The sequence below is a fragment of the Onychomys torridus genome, chromosome 9, assembly GCF_903995425.1.
Source record: "Onychomys torridus chromosome 9, mOncTor1.1, whole genome shotgun sequence".
NCBI lineage: Eukaryota > Metazoa > Chordata > Mammalia > Rodentia > Cricetidae > Onychomys > Onychomys torridus.
The window spans coordinates 35,867,208-35,892,944 of record NC_050451.1 but is presented as its reverse complement, the minus strand read 5'-3'; the positions used below and the strand labels follow the sequence as shown (position 1 = coordinate 35,892,944).

The following is a 25,737-nucleotide window of genomic DNA, read 5'->3' as shown; positions in this document are numbered from 1 at the left end:
GTCAGAAACTAGTGTGATCATGGCTCTGCAGCACACCCAGCCAACCAGACAGGCACACTCAGAACTGGGAGAAACCCAGGCAGCCACTGGGGCCGTGCTGCCGCTCCTCCGCAGTGTTTAACACGTGCGGTAAAGTAGTGCTTCCTGGGAGTTCCTCTTGCACACAACTGAGATCTTGTGTCCCAAGATCCCAGAGAAACCAGGATGGCTAAAGCAGCTGGACTATACACAGAATAAGCCATGTATGTGGGCACAGGCCCGCAGTACTGTCAGAAGCTTAGGGCATTCTCAGCTACATGATGAGTTTGAGACCAGCCTAGTGTCCTGAAAGTCCCTGTCTCAAAAAGCCCCCACCCAAAAAATCATTTAAAAATAAATAAAAATCATCAGAACAAAAACAAAGTATTTATGTATGCCATAAAGAAACTGTTTACTTTGTGTGAATAGTTTTTAATCTTTTTTTTCCATCTCTAATTTTTTTTTTTCCTGAGACAAGGTTTCTCTGTGTAGCCCTGACTATCTTGGAATGCACTCTGTAAACCAGGCTGGCCTCAAACTCACAGAGATCTGCCTGCCTCTGCCTCTGCCTCCCACGTGCTGGGATTAAAGTCATGTGTCCCATGCCTGGCTTCTAAATATTAATTTAAAAGAATATAGTCAAGATAAACACTGACAGCATTAATCCAGTAGAGTCATAGAGAAGGGAAGGGCTCATGGAGAGGTAAAGCTTGAAGTTAACTAGATGAAACAGGTAAGAACATCCTATGTGCAAATGTAACATCCAAGACCAACATATGTAGATTATACTCAGAAACAACCCCCTCCCACCCACACACACACCACAGGAGGAAGTGCCCTGATGATGCAGAAAGTACAGGGACCATCAACACTCTCTTCTGCATCCCAACACCTACCTTGGTGCCTGCTTTATGGAGATACTCAGAAGTTGTGTGAATACATACATGAAGTATATGAAGAGGAGGTCAAAGGGAGGGTGATTAGGAACTTACCTGAGAAACAGTACAGAGCCATAAGAGAATTTGAGTATTGAAATAAACATTTTTTGGCAACTATAAAAGATAGATTGGCTTTCTGAGGAGAAAGGAGTAGCTGGAGGAGTCCATGCGTACACACATATGTGTACTTACACAAGTGCATGCTGACAGCTAAGCGTTAAGAGAGACAGTGACTGTTAACAGACTTGACACTAGCGACTCCAGGTGGGGACTTCCGGAGCTAAACAAGCGAGAGCCGAGGCATCCTGGAGAGTCAGATGGGTTTTTGTTGTTATGGTCATTGGAGGTGGCTGAGCGGGTGCGTACCCATGTGCACACATCCAGGGTCTGGAGAGGCTCTGTTGCTCTCCATCTTCTTCCTTTGCGATGGATAGCTTGCCAGCAAGCTCCCAGAGTATGCCTGTCTCCACCCACGGTATTGGAGTTTCTTGCACCTGCAACCACACCTGGCCTTTATGTGGGTCTTACCATAGCAAACAGCTTATTCGGTGCCTTCTCCTCAGCCCAATTTGAACATGATTTTTGAGATACAGTAAACATAGTGTTGAGCTGTAGTTGTAGAAAGCACTCAGGAAGCGGCTTCTCGGGTGACCGAACCCAAGCTGCCGAGCCACACAGATGGAAGGAACAGATTTGTGTGCTATTGTGTACTGTTTGTTTCCCCCGGAAGTCGGTATGTTAGGTGGTTATTTCATGACTCGGTACGACTCAGGAGCCTGTGTTTGGGGAGAGAGGGCTAAGCAGGTGTCTTTCCTCCTGGAAAGCTTCACTGTAGGGTTGGAAAGAGCTCAGGTGAACATAGTAGACAGACTTCTGCAGGGATCGTGGTTCTCACATTACCCGCTCTGTGCCTTGGGACAGGTGATGGGTTTTCGGAAGACTCAGCGGTACTTTGGAAGCAGGAGAGCAATTAAGATTACAGTTAAGATAAAATGAGATAAACTGCTTGATCTGGAAGGTGGTGACAGCTCTCCAAACCTAAATTGCCAGGAAGGGCCACACACCTATACACAGCTCACACCTTCAGCAAGACAGACAGTAGTATGAATCTTTAATTACTTTTATATAAAGAAAGCTATTGGGGAGTAAGGGGGTCCAGCCCCTCAATAGTCCCCTTCCAGGGTCCGGGAAGAATCTACAACCAGCTGATAATTAATCTTTGATGAAAAGAAATGAATCCATGTACACGAAACTCCTTAGTTCATACACTTTATTATTCTGTGACAGCTCTCTCTACACAGCTTCTATTCTGCTCTCGTGCCTAGCTCCTTTCTTGCCTGATTTCTCTCTATATTTAACTACTGTCCCCTCTAGGTTCTATCTTAATTCCTTCATCTAGTTCTGTCCCTTCTAGGTTCTCATCCATCTAGTTCTTTCCCCTGTCAGCTCCTCTCCCATCTCCTCCTCTCTCATCTTATTCTTCCTCATCTTGTTCTTCCCTATCTGGCTCTTCCTCATTTCCCATCTCGTTCCTCTAGTACTCTCTTCTAGCCCTTCAATCTGGTTCTTCCCCATCTCAGTTTGTTCCTTTCAAGTTCTTACCCATCTAGTTCTTCCATTCTCTTTTCTCTTCTCCATCCCATGCCCTGGAAGTCCCGGTATAAGAAGGGAGGGTCTGAGCTAAAATGTATAAAGCTATTACTTAATGTCCACCTGACCGAGGCGGTGTCCCCTTCTGGAATTCACCTTAAGTCAGGAGAGTTTTATGTGGGCTGCTATCACTGTTAGTCCTTGAAAGTTGGGCATCCACCTCGGCGGTGTCTCCTTGTGGAGTTTATGTTAAGTCAGGAGACTCGAATGTGGGCTGTTACTGTTAGTCCTCGGAAGTTGGGCGCCCACCTGGGTGGTGCTTCCTGTAGTCCTTGAAAGTGGCTAAGGGAAATGTCTGATTCCAAAGGAAGCCTTTCCTGAGGCTGTTCTCCCAATTCCTGGAATGTGTATATCCAGAGAGTGATCAGGCTACACTGATAGCCCTTCTTAGGGAAAAGTCAATTGGGAAAACTATGAAGGCACACAGGATTTTCATAACAGAACACAGCTGATATATAACAAGCCAAGTAACACCAAAAACTCCTTGGGATTTGGCTTCCTCTGGAGGAATTCCCTGATTCCTCCAGGTAGTGACTTTGCCATAACCAGCTGAGTTCTTATGATATATTCCTGTGGCCTGCAGCAAGAAAGCAAATTACAGCAGTCACTGTCACTGTTATAAACCTGTGAGTGCAGAGTGGGCACACAGAGGCCTAAGACAAAAGAAAGAAGTGGGAAAAGAGTTTAGCAAAAAGCACAGACAGACTTACCACAGATCCCAGGGTGGATGGGGGAAACTTCAAAAGGCCCCACCTCTAAATGGAGAGCCGCAGGCAATTACTGGCTGCTGAGAGGTTTGAATTCATCTTCAGCCAGACCCCTGATAGATTATCTAGTTCCAAACAGTCAGCCCTACACATCTGTCCATATGAGTAATGCTACATGAACTCAGCAAATTGTGAGTGCATGGGTGAGTGTGTGCGCGTGTGTGTGTGTGTGTGTGTGTGTGTGTGTGTGTGTGTGTGTGTGTGTGTGTAACAATGATAAACAGGTCATGAAGTTGAGAGGGCTTGAACAGGGAGAGGATATGGTTGAAATGAAAATACAGTACTCGTGGATGAAAATGTCAGATAAAAATAAAAATAAGTTTGACCACTTAAAGCATCAAGAAAAGTTATCCATACAGAGAAAATGTCCAACACCAGCTGCTGAATCCCAGTGCAGGCCAGGGATTAGTAAAGGAGGAAGAGGAGGGGAAGCTAAGGCTGGGCTTGGGGTATGGAAGGAGAAGGGCAAAGCAAGAGCCACTTAGGGCAGACATTCCAAGGCCAGGACAAAACAGAGGCAGGAAGAAGTGCAGCAAGGTTGTATTGAACTTGGGAAAGAAGTCTGCGCTGGCTGGTGTTCGTCAGCTTGAACACCCTACATAGGTCAGGGAGGAGGGGACTTTAGCTGAGAAGTGCCAGCATCTGTTTAGGCTGTAGACAAGGCTCTAAGGCATTCTCTTTATTAATGATTCATGTGGTTAGGCCCTGCCCACTGTGGGCAGAGCCACCACTGAGTAGGTGCCCTGGGTTGTTTAAGAAAGCAAGCTGAGCAAGCCATGGAGAGCAAGGCAGTATGTGTCGCCCAGAGTTCCTTCCCGATGAACTAACTGTAAGCTGTAAGAAGAGATAAACCCTTTCTTCCCCAGTTGCTTCTGATCATGTTTATCACAGCATAGAAACCCAAGACAAAGTTGAAGGAAAGATAATACATTAACTACAAGCTATCCACGGGAGAGTAAATTCAAAACTTAGTAACGGCCATTGATGAAAAGGTAAATAACCAGGAGCAGGAAAGTATGCTGCAAGAGCAAGGATGGGGGACTTAGAAAGTACCCGATGCCACACAGACTGGATGGAACACTGACATGCACCACCGGGGTCTCCCAAGACTCTAGAACAGCCACCTCGGAAGACCAGAACAGCTCTGAGTCACCCTGGTGACATTAGACTTCAAAGGTCAGTTGTTTCTTTCTGGACCCAAAAGGGGGAAAAGGTCACATTACTAATAAAATTAGAACCATGTCCCAGGAAGGCTTGATACAGGAGCACTTTTAGGACTTGAGCTGGCTAACCTGCCCTTCCAGTATCAGGTGAACAGATTGGACATATAGGAATTCAGAAGATGCATACCACAAACAATTATATTTTAATGTAAATCCAAGAAAAAGAAAAACAGTGTTGGAAACATAAGTGTAATTGCATGTCCAAACAAAGAGAAAATAGTAGTAACCTATTGCATGTATAGTAAGTAGGAGTCATAAATACCATTTAAAAGAGACTGACCAAATAGTAAAAAGTTTAAGGAAAAAAAGATTTACAATAACACACACACAGAGAGAGAGAGAGAGAGAAAGAGAGAGAAAAGAAGGAGGAGGAGGAGGAGGGGAGGAGATAACTTCTGGAATGAGAAACACACTTTCTCAGTCTTCCTAATATGGAGGGCAGAAATGCTACACAGAGAAAGTTTGAAAAATAAAGGATAATTACAAAAGAACAAAGAGTTGAGTTCAGCTATATTAATCATGTCAGTAAACGTTGTCTTATTAAAAAGAAAACCTTACATGGCTCTTTCTGCAAAACCCAATTCTTCACTATATTTGAGGCGCATGTAGAGCACAGTGATACAAAAGGGATGTGCAGCTACCACACCTAATGGAGAGAAGAGATCCGGTTTCAGCCTCCATAGCAAAAGTAAAAGTCAAGCCTCCACCCTCCCCAATAAACATAACAGTGTGAAAGCCATAGCTTGTGAAGCTCTGTTTTCAGTGTGTCTCCTAACACAGCAAGTATGGCAGTGCACAGAGTTTCTGTAGAGCATTAGAAGAAGACATATAGGAGCCGGGGTGCTGGGATTCTAACACTCCAAGTTCAAGACCTGCCTGGGCCAGCCAGGGCTACACAAGAAGACCTTATTTCAAAAAACACAAGACGAATAACAAACTTTTAAACACATTGTAGTACAAGTCTGGTAGAATGAAACACATAAGATAATCTGACATATTTCTTGCCCAAGCCCAGAGTCAGCTGTTTTGTTCCGTTGTCTTGAACTTGGGAGAACTGATATTTTGAGATCAGCTCAGCTCAGTGTTAGGGTTACTCACATACACTTGAGTGGTTTGTGTCTTTTTTTCTTTTAAGAGAAAAGGTATCAGTAGTTCCTAATTGAAATTTATAATTATAGAAGTTGTTTATTTGCTTGTTTGTTTGTTTGTTTTTTATGTCTGTACCCCTTTTGTGCTAAAGCTCTAAGTCCCAATTTTCAAGTCCAAAGGACACTCCAATTCCCCAAACTCCAGACAGCAGTCCAAATATCTAGAAATGAAGTCAGTCTGGACTATGGAAGGCTCTCTGGTGGTTAAATAAAGCCAGCATTCTTCAGGAACTTGTGAAGCTTGCCAAAAGGAGCCCTTTCCCTTACCTCTGGCAGCAGGGACATTTGGCTGTCCAATTAACATATACTTGTGGCCCTATCAGCATATCAAGGTCTAATTAGCATAGCTGTGATGCCTATCAGTATACCAAGGTCAGTGGCAGCCTCCAGGCTCCCTCAATCTCTATTCACAAGTAGGTGTTATACATTTCAAAGCTCCCAAACCAGTCTCCTGCCACCCCTTCATCCTCCTTATAACCCAGCTATTCTCGCTGGTCTCAGCCCTTGCTATGCTCTCTGCTTTCTCCAGCCTCTGTCCCCTGATGTTCTCCCCTCCTGCAGATAGCCCTGGCTGTCTACTTCTTTCTCTGTCCTGCTCTGGACTCCTTTAGATGCCGCTGGCTGGTTTTTTTCCTCATGAATGGTTTCCCTCTTTTATGCACAGTAAGACCTAACCATACCATGACATCAGTTTATACATTAATGACATTGACAAAGCTAATACATTCATCAGAGCCTACAATTTCAAATTAGCTGTGTTGTTATGACTAAAAATGGGACTATTGAAAAGTTTAAGGTATATTTTTGTGTTGCCTGTAGATTATTTCATGTGTGTGTGTGTGTGTGTGTGTGGTGTTGTGTTTCATTTTGCTTCTACTTTTAGGGTGATGTTAGTTTAATTCTGGTTGATTTCTTTTGCTGTTGTTTTTGAGGGGACAGTCATTATTTGCTTTGTTTTTATTTTTTGGTAGTGTTGAGAGTTGAACTGAGGACCTGGTGTGTTTTCTGCAAGTACTCTGCCTCTATAGTGCTTGTAGCCCTGTGTTTGCTTTTTTTGTAAGCATTTTTAGGATTCAAGATGACTACTAGTTTGGTTTATTTAAAATAAACAAACGTCTTAGGCTTCTGGTAACAGTATTTTATTTTTAAAAAATGTTACTCAATTTATTTATTTATTTATTTATTTTTACTAAATGGATGAAAAATTTACTATAATTGCCTTATTGTTTTTCCTTGTGTTCCACCTGGAAACACATGTATTCCAACATGCCCTAAAAAGCTCAGCCTTGCATGTACAGTTTTAAACACTGCATCTGGGATATCACCTTAATATAAGTTGTCTTCGTTGGCGTTTCTGTTGCTGTGAAGAGACACATGACCACTGCAACTCTTTTTTTCGGGGGGGGGGGGGGTTTCAAGACAGGGTTTTTTCATGTAGTTTCGGTGCCTGTCCTGGATCTCGCTCTGTAGATCCGCCTGGCTCTGCCTCCCCAGTGCTGAGATTAAAGGTGTGTGCCACCGTGGCCTGGCATCACTGCAGCTCTTATCAAAGAAAACATTTAATTGGGGTGCCTTACAGTTTCAGAGGTTCAGTCCATTATCATCATGGTGGGGAGCATGGCAGTGTGCAGACAAAAACGGTGCTGGCTACCTCTTGACTTGCAAGCAACAGGAAGTCAACCGAGAAACTGGGTGGTATCCTCAGCATAGGAAACCTCAAAGCCCGCCCCCACAGAGACACACTTCCTCCAACAAGGCCACACCCACTTGAGTAAAGCCACACGCACACCTCCCAATAGTACTGCTCCCTATGAGATTATGGGTGCCAGTTGCGTTCGGACTACCATAAAGACTTTTGAACTACCAACAGAGTCTTACAGTAAAGCCTTTAACCTCCAGTTTTGGGTTTAGGATCTCAAAGGTATAGATAGTTGCTCATCTCTCTTCTGAATGGTGTAGTGTATAGTATAATTTAGTCTTGATATCTGTAAAATACTCTAGCCAGGTGTAGTGTCTCACACTTGCCAACCTAGCACTCAAGAGGCAGAGGTCAGAGTGTAGCTGCAAGCATGAAGCCAGCCCGGCCCACCCAGTGAGTTCCAGGCCAGCCAAGGCTCCAGAGTGAGACCTTGACGGAAATGAACAGGAAAATTAATCCCTGGTTTGAAATCTGGATTTATTTCTACCTTAAATGATTATATTGGGTCACTAAAGTCTGTTTGGAGAATCACAATAGTAAAATGTAAAATTGTAGCTCAGTCTCCTTTTGAGATGCTGACCTTGTGATGTCTCTTTTTCAGAAGCTGATAAAATACCAGTAATGCGTGGACAGTGGTTTATTGATGGGACTTGGCAGCCTCTAGAAGAAGAAGAAAGTAATTTAATTGAGCAAGAACATCTCAGTTGTTTTAGAGGTCAGCAGATGCAAGAAAACTTTGATATTGAAGTGTCAAAATCCATAGATGGAAAAGATGGTAAGATGACCAGTTAATACATTTAATATGTTCTGTAAAAGTAAGTAAGCAATTGATGATTCATAGAGTAGTTGGTAAATTTGGTAACAGGTAACTCAGGAGGGGTTAGAATTTATTAAATTTGACATTATTTGAGGTGCTAGGGATCAGGCCTTATGCATACTAGGCAAGTGTTCTACCCCTAAACTATATCCCCTAGCTCTAAAATTTGGTTTTTTAAAATACTTTACTATTCTAGAATTTAAAGTTACTATGAATTTCTGGATTATTTTACTTAGAACATAGGTTTTATTGCATGGTATTAACAGAATATATAATATTGGTACAAATTGTTTATATTATACTCCAAGTTAGTCATTTAGGGTAATTTGAGTTATCACTGAAAATAGAACTTACTTTTAAAAAAAATCCTTGCTGTTATATTTAAAAAACACTTTTATTAGTATTTTAATATTGATTCTCTTCATGAGTTTTAAAAGTCAGCATTGCTTTTGTGTGTCTTTTAACTCTCTTTGGAAGATAAATACCAGTTTTTAATTTAAAACATTCTTCATAGAGTTCCTTACTCAGCAAGTAAATATGTTTCAACGGGTTAGAATGTTATATAATAGCCAAGATTGCCATGTTTTCAGTATGTGTCTGAATCTTGAATAAACCTCAAAATATGTGGTAAAGTTAAAAATCCTTCTATTATTCCATTTAATGCAGGCAGTGGGATCAACTATTCTGGTGAGTACAATGTCCAGGTAGCTTAGACTGTATAGATACTTAGAGTGTTTCTTCCTCTGTGCTTGCCTGTGTTTGGGAGGTTTTTGGCAAGCCCTGTTGAACCCAGATGAAGTATGACTTGGGTCATCCTTTTCCTTTCCCTATAAAACCTCTCTAAAGGCCAGAAGCCAAGTATTGATCAGGTGATTCACAGAATGTAGTTCTTCACTGTCTTCAGACCTTGATCCAGTTTCTTCTCTTGTGGTCCATTGTTTTCCTCTCTGCTTCTGTTCTTAACTGTCTGTCATGTCACTGAACACACATAAGCACACATTAGTCACAAGAAAAGAAGCTATAACAGTCACTACCTTAGCTCCTGTGTCTACTCAGTTAAGTCTGGTTAACTGATAACTTTCCAGTGAAATCCATCATTATGTGATGCTTTACAATTGGCAGATACCATACTCTGAGTTTTAAATACATTATCTCATTTTATTAATCTGTAGACTCAAGTATATCTGTATTTTGCTGTAGATTTAGGCTAAGGTTTTACCCATCAGTGTAGACAAAGTAGGTCTCTGTAAGAGCTGTGGCTGCCAATGCCTGCAGGTAAGATTTTAATAACTAGAGAAATAGTATTGCGCTCTGTGCAGCAAGAATTGAAAATTTATTTCAAGTTAAGGGAGGAAATCTCTTACCACTATGACCAGAATCACCACAGACCTACTTCAGTGTATGAATCACAGAAACTTTAGCATAAAACATTGCTATTAGAGAGCAGTTTGAGAACGTTTTTCTTCCTTAAGTTTTCTACCTCAAAAATAGCAATTCCTATAACAAACATAGTTTTTGTCACCTCAATTCCTTACTGTTAGTGCTTGAAACCCCGGAGCTTGGAGGAAGGGAGGAGAATATGCAAACTAGGAGGAAGTTGCCCCTTCCTCATACTGTTCTTCCCCTTTTGTGGAGTTATCAACTGTCATCCCTGCATCCCACTGGTTTAGAATCTTATTCACAATAAAATTCATTTTCATGTCAACTCTATATTCTGCTCCCTTCCTAAATATTAAATGTAACAAATACTTCAGCCTTCTACAAAGTGCCCAAACTTAATATTCATAAGAACACAGTTTATGCTGTATAGTGGTGGTGCACGCCTTTAATCCCAGCACTTGGGAGACAAAGACAGGTCGATCTCTGTGAGTTCAAGGCCAGCCTGGGCTACAGTGTGAGTTCCAGGGCTACTGGGTCTACACAGAGAAACCCTGTTTATGGGGTTAAAAAAAAAAGAACACAGTTTATTTGTAAGAGTAGGTTTTTCAGGGTTGGGGATTTAGTTCAGTGGTAGAGTGCTTGCCTAGCAAGTGCAAGGCCCTGGGTTTGGTCCTCGGCTCTGGAAAAAAATAAAATAAAATAAAATAACTGAAAGAAAAAAAAAAAAAAGAGTAAGAGTAGTTTTTTCTCTGTGTGTGTTGGAGGGGGTTAAATCTCAACTAGTGAACAACATTGTTTGGTTTCTTTAAGGATCCACATGAAATTCTAATTAGAAATAACATGTTCATCTGGGCATCGTGGTACACACCTTTAATCCCAGCCCTCGTGAGTTCAAAGTCAGCCTAGTCTATATAGCAAGTTCCAGGATAATCAGAGCTACGTCAAAAGGGAGAGAAAGAGCGGAAAGAAAAAAAGAAATAATGTATTACATTGTCATAATTTTAAAGTGATTCCTTAGCATTCATTAGAAGAAATTTTTATTTATATATGTGTTTTGTTTATTTATTTAGTCTTTTAAGGCAGGGTCCCTCTGTGTAGCCCTTGTAGACTAGGCTGGCCTCGAACTCACAGAGATCCACCTGCCTCTGCCTTGGGTAATGGGTTTAAAGGTATGTGCCACCCTGCCTCACAGATTTTTATTTTTGTTGTTGACCTGGTCCTTATTTATTTATTTATTTATTTTTGAGACAGTGTCATGTAGTCCCAACTGGCCTTGACTCTGTATGTGGTTGAGTATATAACCTCTTAACCTCTAACCACCCAAGTGCTAAGATTACAAGCATATACCACCACTCCGGTTTGTGATGAGAATGTTAGTTGAATTGTGATATGTAGATAAAGATTTATCATATTGTTAGTTCAGTAATTCTCAGTCCTTTCATCTATTAGCTGGTGTTATGATAAATATATACCCAGAGGTGAAGGTGTGACACTTAACTTTGAAGATCATGGGAAATTTGGTAGTGTATTTTACAGTGATATTATAGAAACAACATTTACTCTCCAAAAAGCCACCACTTGGGGAAAATAACTCAAACTGAAAACATTTAACAAAAATATATAAACTCCTGATTATTTCCTCTTTCTTTCTAAACTTCTAAAATTTTCTATTTCACTCTTTTTGGTGTGAAAAATACCCTTTTCAACTAAATATTTTCACGTATGGTGATAAAGCTTTGGCTCTTCCCTTGGAAAGATTGTCAATTCCTCCTGGTTCTGCTAGGCACTTTTGTGGGAGAAATATGAAGGCATCCAGCCATGGAGTTGTCAGGGTATCTTAGAGCAGAGAGAGCCAGCAGGATGGTGAGCAGACTGTGAGTGCTGAGTGGGACAGTGGGCAGTGGATCCAGACAGTTGGAGGAAAGTGCCATGCAGTTCACAACAGGCTGTCTGAAGAGCCTCGTCCAGTAAATACAAATGTTTAAAAATACTAGAAGCCGGAACTCGTTATTAGTATTTTATGGAGTCCCAAAGAAACTAAGTTCTTGCCTTCGGGAGCATTAAAATAAGATACTACTCCCCACTTTTTGACCATGTCTGTTTAGTCTAAGTGTGGCCACAGATGGAGTGGATATGTTGTAAGTTTTTACCTCCTTTAGATTTTCATACTGATCTGAAGATAAACATTGAACTAGATTGATGGAAGTCTGCTATATCTAAATAAAGATAACCTGCTTTGTGACTTAGATCCTTGAAACTTAATTCTCTGAGAACTAAAATGAAAATACTCTCCTACCTCATTTAATGGGGGGGGGGGGGTATCTGTATGGTGTGGCTGAGTGTATTTGTGTAAGGATTCTGTCCTTAATTACGTCATCAGCCTGGGACGGCAGCCCAGCCTAAAAAGTGGGTGGGCCCTGTGCCTCCCTTTTCTCTTTCCACTCTCTTCCCTGTTTCTCTGCCTTTCTCTCTCTCTCTCTCTCTCTCTCTCTCTCTCTCTCTCTCCCTCCTCTCCCCCTCCCTCTCTCCCTCCCTCCCTCCCTCTCTCCCTTTCTCTCCCAATAAAGCTCTAGAAAGGTAACTATGGCTGGTGATTCTTCTGCCAACCAGCACACTTCTTTGTCGGCATGGCTGCCACAGGCAGCGGCCAGCCATGAGCAGCGCTGATTTAACCAACAATGTGTACCACCTGTGTGCCCAACCAGGTCAGAAAAGGCTGCCATTTGGGTGCTGGGAACCGAACTCAGGTCCTCTGCAAGGGCAGTAAGCACTCTCAACCACTGAGCCTTCTCTCCAACCCCAAGGCTAGGAAATTTTTATCTAACACAGTAACTAATCTGAGCCCATCCATTTACTTAAGATAACTAATATAAATAAAATTGTGCCTTCAAATTAGTAATTCTTGCCAGGTAGTGGTGGCACATGCCTTTAATCCCAGCATTCAGGAGGCAGGAACAGGTGGATCTCTAAGTTTGAAGACAGCCTGGTCTGCAGAGCAAATTCCCAGGCTATACAGAGAAACTACCGAGACAGGGTACCTTGGCTCAAAAAACAAAACAAAACAAATTTGTAAACACATTTAGTGCTCAATTGTTGTTTCATTCCCTTACAGTTTATCCAAGCATATACAGTAGTTTTTAAAAGTTGACCTAAATGTGTTAATATTGTGCATCACTCTGGCCACAAAATGCACAACCTCGATTTTGTAGTAAAAGAAACGTAAGACAAACGAGATGAGAGCTTTTCTGCCATGTAACAAGTAAGATGTTCCCACTTTGTTCAGACTTCATAACCTGGTATTCTGGATGGGGTCCTAGGACAGAAAATCCAAGAGTTTGAGGATAGCCTGGTCTACAGATCCTGTGCCAAGCCAGCAAGGGCTACATAGTGAGACCCTATCTCAAAAGAAAGAGACAGATGAAGTGGAGGTGTTCTGGCCCTTGAACCAGCTTTCTCCCCTGTCTTTGGTGACTGAAGAGTCCCATCTTCTAGTTTGGGATTGTGACTTTATGATTAATATTTTTTATCAGTTGTTTAAATTAATTTGCCCAAGGTCCAAGAAAGAATGCTTAAGTTTGGTTGTACTTAGCAAGTTTGAGATGCACAAGGCCACCTGCTTTCCCTGAGAGAAAGAATTTTCCAGATCAATGCTAGGCATCATGGGACATATCTGGACTCTGATTGCTTGGAAGGAAACAGCAAGGGATCATTTGAGGCAGCCTGGGCAAGCCGCCATCTAAAAGAAGAGCACTGGTTTTCCAGACAATTGGCTTTCATAAAGGAAATAGTAGTTGTGTATCCTCTTGTAGGAATTATTATCCTATTCATTTTTTTATAAACTTACTGTATTCAGAGTTACATGGTGAAGAAAGTTTCTTTGAGAGATTAATTAGTGAGAAAATTATTCTAAATAATTTAACATTTCAGTCTTTTTTCATTACCGAACAAGACTTTAATATGTAAACGTCTTACTTAATGTTATCAACTTACATCCCCCCGCACCTTCAGTTGTACTGGGAATATATGAATACTTTTGTAATAGTGCATAGGAACTACTAAACTTTATTTTTAACAAAATGTATTTTAACAAAAGAAAATAGAAATGCCTAGAACCTAAGCCTTCTTTACCGGTGAGTAATCTCTAGTTTGTAAAGGGTTTCTTCTGTGAAAAGTAATACCTGTAATTCTGTGTTTGGGCTTCAAAGAATTAAGCTCCCTAGCAAATGATTTTCAAATGAAAATAAGATGTAAAGGTAAAAAAAAACATAACCATTTAACTTTATAAAAATGTTTCAAATAAATGCAATTTTCTGTTGGGAGCAAAAAGCTTTGTAATGGTGTTTGTTTATCTTCGTAGAGTTAAGCTGTTGTTTTTAAAAGGCAAGAGTTCGTTATTGTGTCTGACCAGCTTTTCTGAAAGTGCTTACAGAATTTTATAATGTCAGGTGGCCTATATGTGTCCTGAGAGCTCTTTTGGGTAACTGGGGGATTTGGTTCTGGTTTGTTTTACCACTGGACCTACAAAATCTAGTCTTTGTTTCTTTCTGTAGTGAATTACAAGTTTGTATTAGTCTGACCCCTTAGCTGTGTTAGCAGCTTTTCCTAGCTTATGTGGCTTGACGCCTTTGCTGGCCTAAGCACACCTCTGCTCCTGACTGGCCAGAAGGCACAGGAAGGAGCATGGGCAGGGAGAAGCCTGCTTCCCTGTCCTTTTTCCTGTGTCCGAGGCCTTCTATAGTGCTGCTGTCACCCAGCGATAGCCCTGGTTTATAGTCCTAAAGCCATCTAATTGCATGTAGGTGTAGTAATCTCATGTGTAGCTGTAGTTAATGCTTTGTAAGAATTCCCCAAAAACCCTTATTGCATAAATATTTGCATATACTTCGATTGTATATACAACAGAAATTAAAGTTTTTTTTTTCATTTGAGCAGTATTTAACTTTTGAATGTCAAATTCATGTAGAACGGAGTGAGGGTGAAAATTGAATGTATTAAAACATAAATTTTAGCTAAATCATAAAAATAATTACATGACGTACTAAACTGATTTATAAAATTTAGTTTCAAGTATACTGAATAATTACTTAAATATAAGGAATGTTATCAGCAATATATAACTAGCAAATTCAACAAGGAACATGTTGGCTTTAAGGTTATCTACTGATTTGTCAAATCTCCAGTCTGTGCCTAGCTTTTCTGTGCTGTCTGCTTAATGCCTACAAGATAGCACAGCGTATGTTTTTCTAATGAGATTATTTTTGTTATGTTATCATTAATCTTTCCAAAAGGGATAGTTGAAAAGTGAGCCTCCAGTGTGATTTTCTTAGAAAATTTTTCACTTTTAAGTCTTTTAACAACTTTCTCGGTTGAGATAGGAAGCCTTGCTTTTAAAGAATCTTAAAGCCGGGGTTGGGGATTTAGCTCAGTGGTAGAGTAAGGCCCTGGGTTTGGTCCTTAGCTCTAGGAGAAAAAAAAAAGAATCTTAAAGCCAACATACCTTAGTATAGAGAGCATTCAGTGGACCTGTATACTATGGTATCTCAGGGGAGCTGAATTAGCTGTTTAAAATATGGTTGTATTCTCAAATTGTGTATCACCTCTTAGCTGTGTCATCACAAATTAAGATAGAGTTTATAAATCTCTTATCATTTGAAAATGCCATGCGTTTCTTGTAGCTATGCAAAGGAATTAAATAAGGATCATGTAATTGTCTGTCACTGATAAATTTAGATATTATTTGCCTTTGTTCCTTTCAATACAAGTAGAACATATATTTGACAGACATTAAACTAATTTTTGTCTTATCGATTTTTAGCTAGATATTATATTTTAAAAAGCATTTGGAATAATGTTTGTCAAATGTAGTTTTTAAAAGTTAAGACTAAAAGGAAGAGGCTAAATAGAAAAACTCACTTAGATGTACTTTGAAGCTCAGTGTTTTTGCTTTCTTAGTTGTCTACCACCTCCCTCCCTTCACCCTCCCTTCTCTGTTCAAATGGAGAGGATATAAGGAGAGTGCAGAAGCGACAGGTCTTAAGCGAAAGCGTTCCCAAGGTACAGTAACCGTAGTTTCTCTGTAGCTCACGCCAGCTGTAGTGCAGTTGTGCTTAAAGCTTAGAAGTACTAGTTTTTTCTAAAGCTGTCTCTGTTGCGCTGTTTGCCTTAGTTTTACATTATTATACATATATATATATATAAGCTGTATTCCATTAAGATGTTTGAATATTAGGCTCTTCCACTTTAAGACAATATATAAATGATTTGCAGAGGAACAAAGTTTGGCTAGATTTATACTTTAAATATTTGATCATATAGTTTCAGTCTTTTAAACATACGGGGCTCAGAACTATATTAACTATAATTTGTTTTGTAAATGGTTATTAAGCCCTTGCAAAAGTTATTAAACCCTTTTAATTTATAAAAAGCTTTTAAATTAAAAGTCTGAGCCTGTGGTTGCATTCTGTGGAACTAAAGCTGTTTGTGTGTGTTGTGTTAATTGAATCTTAGTCCTGTGAGAGATACATTCACAACACACACACGCACACGCACACGCACACACGTGTACAAGTCATTAACATATCCTGAGAGGTAAGTAAAAATAATTGGTTTTCATAAAACTAAGTTATTTGTTAATTTAAGAACTAGATTTTTCTTGTAGTGTGTTATGTCTTCTCATGGGGAACACGCTACTTCAGCATGTCTTATAGTCTTGACCAGGAGTATACCATCTTACACAGAATGTATTCTTAATTCTTAAAAGAACTCTTTAGGGGCTGGAGAGATAGCTTAGAGGTTAAGAGCACTGACTGCTCTTCCAGAGGTCCTGAGTTCAATTCCCAGCAACCACATGGTGGCTCACAACCATCTGTAATGAGATCTGGCGCCCTCTTCTGGCCTGCAGTTATACATGTTGCATACATAATAAATAAATCTCTAAAAAAAAAATAAAAAATAACAACTCTTTAGGTAAAGCAGATGTACCCTGCCAATCACTAGTTTTTTGAGCAAATCGGTCTCTTTTTTGTTTTGCATTGAGTGAAATTTTTACATATCTTAATATTTTTAATAAAATCAACAGAAGGAGTTAGAACTTAAGTTTCTATGTCAGAGCTATTGAAAACTTTTAAATAGGTGTGTACCCCTCAAAAAGAGGAGCCATACCCCTGGGGATACAACTCCTTCATAATCAAAAGCCATTTCACCTACATCCAAGGGGTCGATATCATGTAGTCATTGCCAGTCACTCTGCTGTTCCTCGTAGCATTACTGACCTCTTATAAAGGTCTGTGTATTACTTATGTGACAGATGGTTTTAATGAAATATTCTCCACTGAACTAAAGCACATGGTATCTGAGTTAGGTAATGGTGATTCAGAAACCTGAGTGTTAGGATTTTCTACACAAAGAAAATCCGTCTTGGCGAACTTGAAACTCCTCTCTTTTGTACAACAGCTGTTCATAGTTTCAAACTGAGTCGGAATCATGTGGATTGGCACAGTATGGATGAGGTCTATCTCTACAGTGACGCCACAACGTCCAAGATCGCAAGGACCGTAACCCAGAAACTGGGGTTTTCTAAAGGTACTGTTACATGTCGCCGCGCTCTCAAAAGTCTAGAACTCGTATTTGTTTTTAATGTGTTTTTAAGTAGAAGTTAAAGTAGGTGACAAGAACCCTGTTGAGCAAAACTTACTATGTGGAAGCAATCTACGTTGAGACATGAAACCTGAACATGGCACTTGGTACATGGCCTAAGGGAGGGGAGGCTGGAAGAGTCTTCAGGGACGGTGGGTTTGGGACTGGAATTGCTGGGACAGAAGCCGTATTGTCATAGATTCATTTTCAGTGGAGGGGGGTAGTGGTTGTGGAAAACAACACAACTCTTCGGAGAGTTTTGCTAAAGGAATTGCTTCTTGGCCTTTTGCAATTTAAAGTAGTCTTTATTTATTTATTTATTCTAGGGATTTTTGGGGGGCGGGGGTTGGGGGAGGATTTTGAGACAGGGTTTCTCTGTGTGATAGCCTTGGCTGTCCTGGAACTCACTCTGTAGATTGAGGCTGGCTACAGGCTGCCTCTGCCTCCCGAGGGCTAAGATTAAAGATGTGCATCACCACCACTGCCCTGCTGAAGTAGTCTTACTAAAGAAAAAGGAAGGGTTAGGGAGGTGGCTCCATAGAGAAAAAGCACTTGCCACTCAAGTGTGATGCCCTGAGTTCAGAGTCTCAGAAGCCACATAAAAGCTAGATGCATAGTATGCATCTGCAGTCCTTGCTGAGACGGCATTCCGGGAAGCTCAGAGCCAGCTACCCTAGCATCATGCAGCAGAGGGCAAGAGGCTGCTTTGTAGAAAGTAAGTACCGGACACCCGAGGCTGTCCCCTGACCTTGCACATGCTTCCCATATAGTCTCCCTCTCTCTCTCTCTCTCCTCTCTCTCTCTCTCTCTCTCTCTCTCTCTCTCTCTCTCTCTCCTCTCTCTCTCTCTCTCTCTCTCTCTCTCTCTCACACACACACACACACACACACACACACACACACACACACACAATTTTTTTTAAAAGAGTGTTTAGGGAAGATAGAGTATCCTCAATAAGTTTGAAAATTCATTTTTAAATCTAATAAAATATTGTCACTCTTTTAATTTATTTGTTATAAATGTATCTGAATATTTTATATGTTGATAGTTGTATTCATTTTGTGGAGTACCTTTTTACATCTTCAGCTCAAAACATTAATTGAATGTGTGTACTTTTTGACTAACAAGCTCTCTTTGACTTTTCTTTGTTTGTTTGTTTTTGTTTTTCGAGACAGGGTTTCTCTGTAGCTTTGGAGCCTGTCCTAGACTAGCTTTGTAGACCAGGCTGGCCTGGCCTCAAACTCACAGAGATCCACCTGCCTCTGCCTCCCGAGTGCTGGGATTACAGGCGTGTGCCGCTGCCACCACCACCCAGCTTTTTTTTTTTTTTTTTTTTGAGACAGGGTCTCACTGTATATTCCTGGCTATTCTGGAACTCACTGTGTAGTCCAGGCTGGCCTTATACTCACAGAGATCAACCTGCCTCTACCTCCCAATTGCTAGGATTAAAGGCATGTGCCACCATATCTGGTATATTTTTTAATGTGGTTTTTTTTTTTTTCTATATTCTATTTATCCTTTTATTTTCCTAATGGTTTCTGGCTTTTCTATTGTATTCACTTCATGTTATGTCTGTCAAATCAATAGATATTATCTTACAAACTTTTATTTTCTCTGTCTATACCCAGTGAAATATTTTCTTATATTCTTATCATTACTACTTTTTCTTTCTTTAAACATATTTTACAATACAACTTCCCAAGTACTAAACTTAGGGCCATAATTTTCCTACAGCCTCCAGTAGTGGGACCAGACTCCATAGAGGTTATGTAGAAGAAGCCACCCTAGAAGACAAGCCCTCACAGACTTCTCATATTGTGTTTGTTGTGCATGGCATTGGACAGAAGATGGACCAAGGAAGAATTATAAAGAACACAGCCATGTGAGTTCTTTGCAGACAGAGTCCCAGCTTCTGCCTAAGGCAAAGCAGATCCACAGAGGCTCAACTCCATGTTTTCCTGGTGCCAACTCTTCGAATACCATTGATGTTTCTGGATGAAACCAAGAGTGACTGTATGTTGATGATCCGTGGCTTTTACCTCCATTGTAGGAGTGATGCCAAAAAAAAAAAGAATAGCCTTGATTAACATGTTAATTTAGGGTTGAGAGCAGGAAAAGAGCTAGTTTTAAGTTTGTTGGTTGCTCTCTGAGCTTCAGAAATTGAGAATCTTCAAAGTTGTCCAGCTCTGAGAAGATTAAGAATTGTTCAAACTGACAGTTTTCAGTATAATCTGCCCACTAATTGCTCCAGAGGAAACTCTCTAGATTGTACACAGAAGTCAGTGGATACTTATCACAAAGGCAGTTTGTTCATCTCCTTAATTGACAGGCACTCAGCTTTACTCTAAACCCTCTTTAGGAGCTTATTGGGATGTGTGTGGGGCCTTGTGTGTTCCAGAAGTTAAGTGCTGTGCTGGAGGGGTGTTGGTTAAAGTTTCTGCCTTATATCTGGCTCTTTGCCAGTGGTCCCGACAAAGCAGAACTGATGAGGCACAGGTCCTGATGTAGGGAGAACAAGCCAGTTACTGTGGAAAGCACACTGATCAGCTTTGGAGGCTGCCAGTCAAATTTGCCATCCGTGAAGTAAGTGTTGTTTGACTCTGGGAATTAGATCCTCGGTGACCTGCATGAGCAGGTATGGAGCTTGCTACACTCTGGAAGATCATCGTGCCCACCGAGGCTTAAAGTAAAATCCTGTGCAGCTCATGTGGTAGTGGTGGTGCTGGAGACTGGGAGGTTCCCTCAGTTTTCTCAATCCCTTGTTTTCTCTTATAGGCATCTCATAGCTCTAATTCTGACTTTGTTTTATGATGATCCATATATGACTTGGCATGATAATTATGTCCTGATGCATCCTTTGCTTAGATTCCAAGGACCATGAGAATTGGTTTGCTGGCATATCCTCCATGAGATCATTAGTAAAACAAGTTTAATTTCTTCAGGTACAAGTAAGGCAAAACCTAACACAAAAAGGCTGAAGCCTGTGGAGTCTGCAAACTCACTGACCCCTGCTCGGCCCACCATCTCATACCACCTTATAAGAGCTGTGCAATAGAAAACCGCGTTATTATTATTCACAATAACGTCACATGGATGCAATTAGACTGTAGGAAACGCTGTAAGGGGGTGGGGAGCCTGTAAACTAACAACAGTTGTGACATGTCTACCATCTGCAGTGAATGAACTATAGTATTTGGAACATAAACAAATATAAAATGTTTTAATGTTATTGTGAAATAGTTTTTGTAGTCAGTTGGGGAAATGGGGCTGCTGAACTACATATTCGCTAAAATTAAAAATTACTTGATTGCAATACCTTAATATGGAATAGATGTTGTTTTAGAAAAACATGCTCCTTGGAGATAAGATGGCTAGAGATGAAGCTCAGTGGAAGAACATTTACCTTACATGTGCAAGCTGTAACTCAGTGGTAAAGCGATTGCCTCAAGTATTTAAAACCCTGAGTTCAGTGCATGTGTGAAGAAATAAAAGGTGTGGTAGTTGGGATTTGCTTTAAACCATGAAAGGAAGGTGTACCTGTTGAAGGGACAGCATGAGAGAATTGTTCACAGTGGACCTCTGAGTATCTTCATTATGTTGTGCTGATCAAAATCCTATCTGTAGTAGAAGTCACGTAATTGGCAAAAGGAAAGCTGTAAGTCATTGATACCTTAATTTTCAAAGTTAAAAAAGAAAGAAATTTGCATTATAAAGAGTTAAAGGGGGGCAGAAAGATCGCAAGAGCCAGAGGACCAGGAAGTCTTCTGCAAGACAGTGTCTTCTAGCTGTGACTAGGAAGCTACACCCATGAGACCTCAACAGTATGGCTGCCTGAAAAAGATCTGAATAGTGGCACCACCACCAGACATGCCAGCATGGATGAGGAAAACTCATGGCGGCCCATTACTAGATGAAGAGCCACAGGCAATTAACTGTTTCAGAGAGAGAAAAAAATTAGTCACCCCAGGATGAGCCCCTCATTGGTTATCTGGTGCCGTGTGGTCAGACCTGAAACTATATATATGTAAGCAAGACTGAACAGGCTGAGCGGGTTGTGTTTATATATTTCTCATTTGTGTGTATGTGTGTAACAATAATAGTTCGAAGAAAAGAGACCCTGAATTGAGGGAGTAGGAGAAGCGAGTACAGGGACATGAGAGGAGCTGCAGAGAAGGGGTGGGGGAATGATGGAGTATGTATTAGTTAAAAACACAGTTGTTCAAAGGAGATGAAATGAGGTCATGACTGGATGCATGGTGTGTGGAGATGAGCGAGAGCACGGATGTGTTCACTGTGCTCTCACCTCCCTGGAGAGCAGTGTCATTTAGAATGTAATGTACGAGGGGGCGTCTGGAGCCCCAAGTGACACACAGGAAAGTAACTGAGGCAAAGCTGTGCTAGTGTAACCTGCTTAGTGTCAGTCAAGGCACACAGCTGGACAGAGCTGCCAGGAAATACGGGAAGTCATTCTCAAGTGTTTCTTATGTTTATTTCTTTTTTAGGATGAGAGAGGCTGCAAGAAAAATAGAAGAAAGGCATTTTTCCAACCATGCAACACATGTTGAGTTTCTGCCTGTTGAATGGCGATCAAAGCTTACTCTTGATGGAGGTATATTTTGTTTTGAAATTGAATGATTTTAGCCAATGACACACCTTTTCTAGAGTAAATATACAGTTAGAAATATTTTTATTAAGAACAAAATCTTGGGGTTGGGGATTTAGCTCAGTGGTAGAGTGCTTGTCTAGCAAGCACAAGGCCCTGGGTTCGGTCCTCAGCTCCAGAAAAGAAAAAAAAAAAAATCTTGGCCATGTTTAATGGCATAATATGCCTTTAATCCAAACACTTAGGGGTGGGAAGGATAAAGGCAGGCAGGACTCTGTGAGTTCAAGCCTAGCCTGGTTGATATAGCAAGTTCCAGACCAGCTGAACACACATGGACAGACACACACACACACACACACACACACCCCACAGGAACAAAATCTTTTGTTGTCTTAGAGTATATTCACTTTTTGTTCCAAATTATTCAAGAACATGTTTGAGGGGGAAAAGCTGATTTAAAAATTAACAAAATTGACTTGTGTCTTTGGACTGTCATGTAGACTTCACAAATAGCATGTTTGTGTGTGCGTCCTTTGTGCTTTGGAGGTAGAGGAAGGAGATCTAGGTCTGTGTGACAGTGACAGCTACCTTCATTACAGTGGTACACTGCCCTGGGTGCAGCCACAGTCTTCTGGGTCTGTGTTACAGTCTCACAGTTAGCAATGTCAGCTAGAACATTGTACTCCAAAATTATATGAGCATCAAAAATTGTAATGAGCTTTTTAAGAAGTAAGTATGTCTTATTAGGGTTTCTCTTGCTGTGAAGAAACACCATGACCACAGCAACTCTTATAAAGGAAAAACATTTAATTGGGGTGGCTTACATTTTCAGAGGTTTAATCCATTATCACCATGGTGGGACGTGGTTGCATGTAGGCAGACACTGTGCTGGAGAAGTGGCAGAGTGTCCTACATCTTGACTTGCAGGCAACAGGAAGTGGTCTCCAACACTGGTCGGTATCTTGAGCATATATGAGACCTCAAAGCCCAACCCCTAGCCCCAGTGACGCAAGCCTCCAACAAGGCCACTTTCTAATAGTGCCACTCTCTTTGGGGGCCATTGTCTTTCAAACCACCACAAAGTAGCTAAATGCTAGTGACCAAAGGAAGCTGTCTCAGCAGTAATGGTACATATGTAAAGTTCCATACACTAACACTGTAGGCTTTTCTGACTCATCCAGGTAAACTTCAAGAATGTACATTTACTAAACCTCAGAGCCTGTCATTCTGGCTAAGTTTACATTGTCCTGATACTTGTTTGTTTTTGAAACAGTCTCACCTTTGTAGCCCAGATGACCTTGAAACTCACAGTCTTCCTGCCTTAGCCTCCTGAGCCTTGGAGTCCTGGGCATCACCTACTGATGATCGTTTTGAAGGTGTTCAGATAACTGAAAGAAGCCTACCAGAAAGAGACTGTGTACTTCATGCTTCCATTCATATAACTGGACAAAGCAAAAGTACAGTCACCAGGAGCAAGCCAGTGCCTGCCGGAACTTAAGGAAGGGAGGCAAAACGTTGAAGTCAGGACAGTTCTGTGTCCTGATCACAACCGTCATTGCATAACACTGTGCAAGTGTTAACATTCACACTCAGCTTTACTGTGTATAAATTTCAAAGTAAAAGCATGCTGTAGCAAGTATCAGTGTACTCATGGGCAGTGAAAGGATAAAAGGAAACTAACAATGTCTGTGGACTTATCTTTGCAGCCCAGTAAGACATGAGAAAGAAATAACAGGAGTAAATGTAAAGCGCCAGTTCTGATCTACAGGTCCCCTGGTGTCTGCTCAGACTGCACAAAACGATACAGAAAAGTCATTAGAACTGACCAGCTTATCAAGGTCATGACATAGAGAATTTATGGGTAAAAATAGTTGCTTTTCTGTAGACCAGCAACAAACAGAAATAACATCAAAAAATGCAAGGCCCCCAGAAATAGCTTAAATATACAACTTTATAAAAAAATGTGTAACTTTAAATAACTTAAATATGTATTTTTAGATTTTAAAGTATAAGAACTATTAAAATATAGGAAAACTTGAATACAAAGATGATTCTCTCAGATTAAGTGTGAGTATTGTAGAGATGCTAACTCCCAAATTGATCTGTAGATTTTCACAGAACTTGATGAGCTGACTGTAAATGATTGTAGAACAGAGGGCCAGAATAGCCAGGAACGGCGTCGAAGTCATGTCCTCCTTAGTTGCTGGCTTGATTTCACTTCCATAGTTGAAACACTTCAATGTTGGACAGAGCTGGGCAGATAGACCAGTGCAACACAGCACGGACCTCATCATCTGTGCTAATGTGGAACCTGATCCATGGCAGAGCAGTATTGCGATCCAGAAGGGGAAGGATTGTTCTTTGAATGTGCTTAGAAACTGGTTATCCTCTGGGGGAAATGGTTAAAGTGATGTCTGCTTTGCATCAGTAGGACCAAAGGCTTACCATGAAGGCTAACACTTTAGAAAATATTTGGGAGAATCGTTCAGAGTAGAGGGAGAATCCCAGTCTTTATCATGGTGCCTTTCAGTCTTTACTACATTGTACTAAATTACAGAATAAATGTGAATAAATAATCTGAGCCAGTGCGGTGACTTGTCCTTGAGTGAGGTCATCAGGCCCTTGCCCTCCTGTGCTTTCACAGGCAGTGTTCATTCTCTGTGCTTCTCTAAGCAACACAGATGCTTCTCGACATCTCCAGTCATTTTAGTACGTAAGACTTTTGTCACGGTTACACCAACTTTGTCCTGTTACTGAAGCACATCACTGAGTTGTTTGCCTTTGTGTTTATTTATGCTTTGACAATTCCTGCCCATAGAGCCATTGGTTCACAGGGGTAGATAAATATGAAACATAGGAAAAGTCTTATTTATTGTTGGTTTGTTGTTAGCAGTGCCCCGGTGTACCAAGTGGGCATAGTCAGGGACAAGGTAAATGGAGCCGAAAAATTTGACAATGGCCTTCATCCTTCAGCGTTCCTTTTCTTTTTGTTGTCTTTTACTTTTTATGTTTTGTTTTGTTTTTTAGATATTTTGCAAGAAGGAAAGGTCCCCACTAATGTTTAATATTTAAATATTAAGTAACTTTGGGAAATGTAATTTTACCTGGAACCCTCTCTGAGTTTGATTTGGTTGTTTTGTTTTGTTTGTTTGTTTTTTCTTGTAGACACTGTTGATTCCATTACTCCTGACAAAGTGCGCGGCTTGAGGGACATGCTGAACAGTAGTGCGATGGACATAATGTACTATACTAGCCCACTTTATAGGGATGAGGTGAGTATCATGAGCATCTTGTCGTGGTAGGTGTGCTTTATAGTAACATGAGCTTTTTAATAGTGAATTTGACCAGCTTCAGACCAGAGAGGACTAGTAACAGCAACCGCTTGGTGCTCCTTAAAAATACAGAGGAGGGCCAGACATGGTAGCACACACCTTACCTCAGCACTCAGGAAGCAGAGCTACAAAGCGAGACCTGTCTCAAAGCAAGGAGAAAGGTACATGGTGGTTCACACCTGCAATCAGGAGACTAAGGCAGAAAGATTGCCATGAGTTCAAGACCAGTGTGAACTACAGGGTGAAGCCCTATCTCAAAAAAGATAGATTAATAAAAATAACATGATTGTATAATATAGAGAGACTGGGAATGAAGGTCTCATTCTGAACACACAATTTATATGTATGTATGTATGTAGGTATTTTATATGCAGGTGACCATGTTTACATGCATAAATATATTTCCCAGCCATGTATACTAAAAAGCCAAAAAACCAAGGATCCCCTATCATACTGAGCACACCTAACACCCAGATATTTGTAATGTCTTATTCCCCATAAAGAAAAAATACAATACCTTCTGAGTA

At 40.7% G+C, this 25,737-nt stretch overlaps 1 protein-coding gene across 7 annotated transcripts in view; it reads left to right on the top strand.

Moving 5' to 3' along the window:
- Ddhd1 (DDHD domain containing 1) overlaps positions 1 to 25,737 on the top strand; it is a 75,883-nt gene that overhangs the window by 28,037 nt on the left and 22,109 nt on the right. For 2 of the 7 annotated variants that reach the window (XM_036198758.1, XM_036198760.1), the window contains exons 2-8: positions 8,045 to 8,218; positions 8,927 to 8,947; positions 15,593 to 15,694; positions 17,093 to 17,221; positions 19,010 to 19,157; positions 21,778 to 21,884; positions 25,044 to 25,150. In XM_036198758.1, coding sequence (XP_036054651.1) covers positions 8,045 to 8,218; positions 8,927 to 8,947; positions 15,593 to 15,694; positions 17,093 to 17,221; positions 19,010 to 19,157; positions 21,778 to 21,884; positions 25,044 to 25,150 — 788 coding nt within the window. The remainder of the gene's footprint in view (positions 1 to 8,044; positions 8,219 to 8,926; positions 8,948 to 15,592; positions 15,695 to 17,092; positions 17,222 to 19,009; positions 19,158 to 21,777; positions 21,885 to 25,043; positions 25,151 to 25,737) is intronic. The other 5 variants (XM_036198764.1, XM_036198761.1, XM_036198765.1 and 2 more) reach the window with 3 other exon arrangements.